This window comes from Gastrolobium bilobum, unplaced genomic scaffold (genome assembly GCF_033153095.1).
Source record: "Gastrolobium bilobum isolate Gb01-03AN ecotype WA unplaced genomic scaffold, APGP_CSIRO_Gbil_v1 utg1240, whole genome shotgun sequence".
In the NCBI taxonomy this organism is placed as follows: domain Eukaryota; kingdom Viridiplantae; phylum Streptophyta; class Magnoliopsida; order Fabales; family Fabaceae; genus Gastrolobium; species Gastrolobium bilobum.
In genome coordinates, this window is record NW_026898998.1 from 415,964 (window position 1) to 424,516 (window position 8,553).

At 32.5% G+C, this 8,553-nt stretch overlaps 2 protein-coding genes across 2 annotated transcripts; both read left to right on the forward strand.

Annotated features, from left to right (window-relative positions):
• Nucleotides 1–2,201: 2,201 nt before the first annotated feature.
• LOC133286130 (uncharacterized) lies at nt 2,202–3,002 on the forward strand. Its single transcript, XM_061483487.1, has 2 exons — nt 2,202–2,785; nt 2,834–3,002. Exons 1-2 carry the CDS (start codon nt 2,202–2,204, stop codon nt 3,000–3,002), a joined length of 753 nt encoding a protein of 250 aa, XP_061339471.1.
• Nucleotides 3,003–6,452: 3,450 nt separating this feature from the next.
• LOC133286131 (protein LIFEGUARD 4-like) lies at nt 6,453–7,720 on the forward strand. Its single transcript, XM_061483488.1, has 4 exons — nt 6,453–6,717; nt 6,861–6,974; nt 7,251–7,408; nt 7,520–7,720. Exons 1-4 carry the CDS (start codon nt 6,453–6,455, stop codon nt 7,718–7,720), a joined length of 738 nt encoding a protein of 245 aa, XP_061339472.1.
• Nucleotides 7,721–8,553: the final 833 nt, after the last annotated feature.

Below are 8,553 nucleotides of genomic sequence, written 5' to 3' on the forward strand. Positions count from 1 at the left end.
CAGTTGACCTTCTTAAGGGGCCAAGGGGGAAAAAGAAAAAGTTTCCTAACTTTCGGGGTTTGTGTGCTTGTGAACCATTATGGAACGTTCACACTACCTCATATCAACACTATAATTGTCCTTTGTTCTAGTCCATTTTCTCATGCTCTGGTTGTTCATACTGGCAAAGGAAAACAAATTGTATCCCGTGCCATATTGTATATTTCAAATTTGAGAAAAGGTTCATTTTCTTGTCTTAAAAGAAGCATTCTGTTATCAGCATAATCTTGGTCATGATGTTAGCATTGCTTGAACAAGTACTAAAGGTGTGGTACAAGTACTCCTGTGATAGTGCCTAGTCATGCTACAATAATTTCCTATGAACGAAGATCATTTTTGCCTATGTCTGTTGTCCTAAAATGGACCCTACATCGCGTGCCACATAATTCTAACTAAGCACCTAATGTTTCCACCACTCAGGACAACATCAATGCCCTCAGTTAAGTTATACATCAAAATGTTGGAATTGTTCACAAACTTTAGGAAATTAAAACAAAAATTGCAGCAGAAAAGTATCTTAACGATGATGACTGCCCAGATCCGAAATTGAGATTAATGGTAATCACTAATCAGATCGACCATTAACGTAGCCAGCTCGTGCACTCTGTGTTTTAAGCACAGTTAAAATAATTGAGTTTAAACTAACGTTAGTGTAATCATTAATACGTACTTGCAAAGTCAAAAGATTTTCCTCCTATTGCAAGTTGACGGTAACGTTTGTTTCGCAGGAGAAATTATTTCCACCTATTGAAGGATGAATTTATTCTTCCGTTAAAAATCAAAACCATCCATTTTGGAGTCCCACTTCTTATACATGTCCGAATATGGTTTTAATGATATATTATGATTTTCTTGGAGGAAGAAAATTCCTTCTTCAAGGATGACACAAGAATTTTCCTGTTATGCAGAATTCTTATCTAAATATATTCCCCGAATTCTTATAGTAGCAATTAATAATTGTGTTTTTCTAATGTTGGAAAAATGCAGTTAGAAAACTAGAGAAAATATTAGTTCAATGATAAATTTTTAAGTATTTTAATAGAATAATTTAGAAAATACAATTATATATTTTTTTATAATTAAAGTTATTTAGTGACTTCTTTTAAAAAAAAAGTATGAAAAATTTACAAAACAAAAAACTTTTTCTTGCTGACCTAGAATACCTCTCAGTTAGTATCAGTTTTATTACTACTGTTTACAACTTCTACCTCCACTTATTCATTATCATTGTCTCACGATACTATTTTTTATTTAAAAATATATATTATTAGATCTTTTTGACAAAATAAATATAATAATTTTAAAGCATAATAACTGTTTTAGTCTGCAATTTTCGAAGGATAAGGTAGAAATCAAAAATCAAGAACAGCGTGTACGGTTGTATATACATGCTATACCCCTTTATTGTATCATTTTGTTATTCTTAACTTTGTAAGTGATTGCTTCTTTACTTTCTTAGCAAAGATTCCACTTTATATGTAATAATTTATAAGTAATCTTCACTGTGACTAACTTATTGTTAAATAGTTAATACTACCATTACCATCGAGCATAATAGTATGTAATATTTTCGCTAAACTCCTCTCCCCTCCTATAATAAATCTCGAGGTGCATGTCAATTCCCCCTTCTCTCTCCCTCTCTTTCTCTGTCATGGCACTCTTCTGTTCCTAAAGCTTCTTTGGAAACCCTCCAAAAGAGTTATCCTTTTATAACCTTTCGGTGATTGGTTTCAACTGCTTTTCCTTTTACCCTTTCATGAACAGATTGTAAAGAAAAGGATCTAGTCCAATCCAGCTTTAATGTTAATCTTCCTCATCCTGCATAATTGTTCCTTCCCTTTTGGAACTCAGACACAACACCCAAACAAAAACAAAAGCTGCAATTTCTGACTTCTCAACCCCATAATTCCACACACACACACACACACACAAACACACATACTGTGTCTCTTTCACTTCCTTTGACTCCAAACCCATTACCATTTCAACCAACACCGTCACTCCCACCTCGTAAATTTTGAAACTTTTCGCGGCTACCCTCAAATCCAACTATCAAAACCAACATTTTGAGACATTCTCTCTCTCTCTCTCTCTCTCTCTCTCTCTCTCTCTCTCTCTCTCTCTGTTAACTAGAAACAGAGTTCCCCTGTTCAGAAAAAGCCATGGCAATAGAAGTGTGCTCTGAGATACCCATCACAGGAATCAGCCCTCGCATCTCGTTCTCACATGATCTGACGAACACAGAAGATTCAGTCCCCATTGAAGATCATAACCGTCGATCAGACTTGTGCCTCTTGGATTCTAGCTCAGACTTCGTTTTCTGTATCACCAATGGGTTAGCTCAACAACTCTCTTCAGCTGATGAACTCTTCTCAAATGGCAAGATTGTTCCAATGCAAATCAAGAGAGTTTCCAATGCCACAGATGAACCCCATCTTCCTGCAAAGCCTGCACGTCCTCGCTCTCAACCTTCGAGCACAAGATGTACGGAAAAGAAGAGGCTCAAGGAGTTCCTCTCTGCAGCCTCTGATGATGCAGATAACGAAGATGAGAAGCCATCATCCAAGTACTTCTGGCAATTCAAACGCAGTAGCAGTTTGAATTTTGATACCACTCGTGGGATTAGCTTGATTCGATCGCTACAGTTCCTATCACGAAGCAACTCAACTGGTTCAGTTCCAAATCCAAAGCAAACAGAAACCCAGAAGCAGAGGTTTCAGAAACAGTCCTCTGCTTCAAGTAGAAGGTCATCATCATCATCCTCTTCAAGTTCAAGTACATTTTATTTTTTTAGTTCATCTCAAAAACCTTCAATGAAGAAAAATTGTGGATCTTCTGGTAATGGTGTTAGAATTAGTCCTGTTTTAAATCTACCACATGCATATATTCCCAAAGCTACTGCAAGATTCTTTGGATTTGGTTCACTATTCTGTAATGGAAAGATTAAAAGAAAGAAGAAATAGAAGACATAATAAATTTTTTTTTTTTTTTTTAATTTCTCCTTAATGGCAGATAGGTTCTGCTACCCTGTATATGGTTTTGATTCATGTACTATCATGTGAGCCTAACTGTAAATTCAGGAGAGAAAAAAAAAGGAACAAAAAGATTATTTACTACATTGTATAAAATTATTATAAGGGGTGTCAATTGTAATTTTGGAAAGTGAAAACTACAGTTGAGGGGATAGAAATGGACAAAAATAATTCATGCATATCACTATGTTTAGGGCCAAGGAGACAAATAAACAAGGAATCCTTCTTTGATGGTCTCTTCCATGCTGTTTCCCCCTTCTATCCTTTTTGAAATTTTCTGTTCATAATTACATGTGACTGCCTTTTGTTCATTTCAACACTGATTGAAGACTTTTTTAAGGGCTCCATTTTTTTTCTTTCTTTTGGTAGGCTTATAGATATTATAAATCAACTTTCCAATGGGCCCCCCCTAATTTTGTTTTTTTTGGTTTTATTATGCTATCAGGACAGAACAGTTCAGTCAAAAAGAATAGGTTAGAAAAAGAAATCATTAATTAAGATACCCCTCTATCTTTTAGCTTGCCAATCTACATTGATAGTTCTTTTTTAATTTTTTGCATCTCTTTTATATAGCTGATCGATCGTTCACAAGTCATAACCACCCTAACATGGCCCATTCTTGGAAAATAGTCTTAACCAATTAATGAATTCACAGACGGTTATACTATTTTCTCTGTTTTATTTTCAACATGGCCCATTCTTTGAATACACAATTCGTCAATGAATGACTTTATGGAATATCAGACTATTTTAATGACTTGTTTTCTTTTTCCTTGCCTGGGAATGGGGTTCATGACATAACTCCCCTGGAGGTCCCCTTAAACAGAATCGTAAACCTTCACAACCTTTAAACAAGAAATATGATAGAAGCTAAGAACAAAAGAATTAAATAGAATCAATTAAAAGAGTCTATGCGTGTATATTTGCTTGCATTTAGTCCTAAACAGCTAAACTACGGTCCATTATAAGAACAAACAGGACCTACAACATTTGTCCATGGTAAATAGTGTTACATTGAAGCCTGATTTATGTCAAGAAACAACAAAGGAAAGAAAAGAAAGAGGAAGTGAAATTTTGGCTTAATGAAGCTGTCTTACAGTACAATGAGGAACTGAAAGATTGTCCATTTCCATCAAAAGATGTTTTGGATCATTCAAGATGGTCATCAACCATATGTTCAACAGCATCCCTAAATGGACTTGTGGGTCCATAAAAACGACCAATCCACAGTGTGGTATATGAACTTATATAAATTGTTTAGAACAATTCAATTTCAAGTAGAGAGGCCCCATTCACCCAAACTGTTATTCCTTCTAAAGCCCGAAGCCTCTCCCAACTTATGCTAAATAAGTAGATGTCTTTCTGACTATCAGTGCTATTACTTCATTCCTCTTAAATTAGGTCACCGTATACTTGAAAACTAAAATTGATGTCTAATGTCTCGTATGCAATAGGTATTTGTGTTATATTCCATTATTGAGCAACACTATATATATATATATATATATATATATGTTTGTAGGGCAAAAAAATGGATATATTGTTTTTTAAATAAAAAATTACGAATTTATGACAGTTTTAAAAATAATTACACTTTTATTGTATAATATCACGTCTAATTTGGACGTCACCAATCACGCCTAAATTGGGCGTCACTTAAGAGGCAATCACGCCTAATTCAGGCGTCACTCATCCGGTGTTGACACGTGTCACATTTTTTTCCAAAAAAATAAATTAATAATTTCATCATAAAACTTTTGAAGGCCATAACTTTTGACTCGGGTATCCAAATCAGGTAATTCTTTTTTTGATTCCACATAACTTTTCGAAATCTACGCAATGACATGTCGTTTGATATATTTTATTTCTCATAAACATAATTTAAATTTGCAAAAATGGTATTATAAGAGCGGTTAAATCCAAAAGCCTCTAAGTTATGGGTTTGTGATTTAATATAAAAAATAAATAAATATTTGATTTGTGATTTAAATTAAAAAATAATAAATTTTTTTATTTTTATTACAAAAAAAAATTTGGATTGTGATTTAAATTAAAATTAAAAATAAAAATTATTATTAATGATATTACTTTTGAAATTAATGATTAATGCTATAAGCTTCTGGGTTATTATTCGTGGTCTGAAATTAATGATGGCTTATGAATGTTTAAAAAAAATAAAATCCTTCTTCCTTTGAGATTTAGAATATTTATTTAATTATTTCTTTTATTAATACAGATTTTTCAAATTGATTTTTGAGTTTAAATCACAAATCAAATCTTTATTTTGTTTCCTTATTAATAATAACTTATATTTTTATGTTTAATTTAAATCACAAATCAAATATTTATTTATTTTTTTATATTAAATCATAAACTCAGAACTCAGAGGCTTCTGGGTTTAACCGCTCTTATAATACCATTCTTGTAAATTTAAATTGTGTTTGTGAGAATTAAAATATGTCAAATGAGAAGTCATTCCGTAGATCTCGAAAATTTATGCGGAATCAAAAAAAGAATCACCTGATTTGGATACTTGAGTCAAAAGTTATGGCCTTCAGAAATTTTACGATTAAATTGTTAATTTTTTTTTTGAAAAAAATAAAAAATGTGACACGTGTCAACACCTGATGAGTGACGCCTAAATTAGGCGTGATTTCCTCTTGAGTGACGCCCAATTTAAGCGTGATTATTGATGTCGCCCAAATTGAACGTGATATTATATAATAAATGTATAATTATTTTTAAAACTGTCATAAATTCGTAATTTTTTATTTAAAAAACAATAAATTAATTTTTTTTTTCATGTTTCTAGTTGATGATACTTATATCAGTTGAAGAAATTACGACCAATATCCAATTGTCCCAAACAACATTATTAATAAAATAAGATTTACATAGTATTCCAATGACTACCTAATTGATTAAATGTTTTTGAATAGTCTCATAATCAAAACTTCTGAATCAATTTTTGCATGAAATCGCGCTTCCGTCATACGAAACTTTCAGAATTACAAAATTGCCCATCGGTAATCATTTAATAGCAATACTCATAATAATAGTATGTATAGTTTGAAGACAGCAAGGAAAACCTATAAATGCACTAAAGAACCACACACCAAGTTGCATGTGTCATCTTCACGCCCAATGCCAAAATTAAACCAAAACATTTCTATATATGCATGCGTTACAATATGGGCTTCGGTTTAAACCAAAACAGAGTTGCAACGAAAAAAAAAAAAAAAAAAAACCATTAAAATAACATCCTATCACCATCTTCTTGTTCTTCTTGTTCTTGTTAGTTTACCTAAACCAAACTTGGAAGAGCCATTACATATAACTTTGTGTTCTGAATTTGTTGTGTGCGTTTCTCTTATCACCGCCATGGGTAAGGGTGACATTGAGGCTGGGTTATCCCAAGTGCAGGGTAACAATAACAATAGCAACAGCCTCTATCCATCGATGATAGAGTCACCTGAGTTACGGTGGGGATTCATCCGCAAGGTTTACGTGATTGTTTCTATTCAGCTGCTTTTCACTGCTGGTTTCGCCGCCTTCTTCATCTTCTTTCCACCTGCAAAGGATTTCGCTCGCTACAATGATTATCGCTTATTTGTCTTCTTCGGAGCCGTAATTTTAACATTCATACGTACGTTAAACCCTCTCAATATTCAAGGCTTTTCATTTTTTCCTTCTTTTTTTTACTAAAACTCATATTATAGGTTTTAGTTTAATCATATCCTTGGAGTTGAAACTTAATATTGTCACATGCTTCATGTTTTGGACATGCAGTTTTGTTTGTGTTGAGCAAATATTACAATAAACACCCGGTGAATCTCTTTCTTCTTGGCCTCTATACTCTCGGCATGTCTGTTACAGTTGGATTCGCTTGTGCTTTTGCCAACGGTATGGATCACCTTTCTAATCTTAATCTTCATACAATAAATCGTCTTTCATTTTTTTCATAAAAAGGAAGACACATACATAATAAAAACCTAAAAAATTAAATATAAGAATTTACATGACCGTGTTTATGAAAAATGAAAAATGAAAAAGCTAGTGTGTTTAGAGGTATTTTTTAAAAAAAAGTGTAATAATGATAATAATCTGTAAATAGAATTTTCATAAATATGTTATTAGACATGCATGGCAGAGATTTGAATTATGTGAATTTTGCAACAGCAATGGTGGTGGCAGAGGCTGCATTTCTGACGGGTGTGGTGGTTGCTAGCCTGACACTCTACACATTTTGGGCTGTTAAAAGAGGCAGTGATTTCAGTTTCCTAGGGCCGTTCCTTTTTGCTTCCCTTATGGTGATGTTAATGTTCGGACTCATTCAAGTAAGCATTTCATCTCACTAATTAACTCTCAGTACTTTTCATTTAATTTTGTCTTATAATTAAGATCATTTGGATCTAAATGTGACTCTTAATTTATCTATCATTGAACAGTTATTTTTCCCTCTTGGACCAACGGGGCGAATGATTTATGCTGGCCTGGGTGCACTAATTATGTGTGGTTTCATCGTATATGACACTTCTAACCTCATCAAAAATTACAGCTACGATGATTACATCTGGGCTGCTATCTCCATCTATGGTGATATTATCAACCTCTTCGTCTACCTCCTTACACTTCTTAATGACCTTTAAGTTTAAGGCTTTAGCTAGCTGTTTCTTAATTTCCCACTTCTCTTCTATCTTCACATTCTTTAGATACAGCGGCCGCTCATCGAAGGCCAAATTGTAACATTATTATACGTCTTTTATTACTTATCAAATTAATATTTCTTCCTTTTTTATGAATTTTTACAGAATTAATTTCTCGATTAGACTTTTGTAATTAATAAATCTTAATTATATCAAATGATGGTATCCAGTTGGTACCAGCAGATGGGAGTAGAGCATGTGTGCGATCCTTACTAGTACAGTTTTTGGGGGAGTTTAAAACCTTAATTCCGGAACTCGCTCCAAATCGGACTAGTCGCAAAACGATCTCAAAATAAAAAACAAGTCTTGATTATTGAAGTTGATTCCAGAGATTACGACTTTGTTGGATTGTTTACTTTGGCTGAAATCACTTTAAAAAAAAATAGATATGGAGAGAGATATTAATTGGCCCTGGTACAAAATTTTATATTTTTATATCACCAAATAATATATAAAATGATTTTTATTAATTCAACCATTCAATTATAATTATATATGATTTTTATTCTTTGTGCCAACTTATAAAAAATTTAAATAATAATAACAATATAATCAAATAGTTCATATATTTTTTCCATTTTTAAAATAAAAAAATATTTGTCCTTTTAAAGAACATAAAGTTGTTTCATTTTAAGTGAGAGAAAGATACAACATAATATATTTTTCAGAAAAATATTTCTGCAGTTACTGCAGATAAGTTATCTGCATTTACTCACAAAGTGACGTTGAAATATTAAAAAATTATAGTTATAAAGACTATTATACCCTGAAATAAA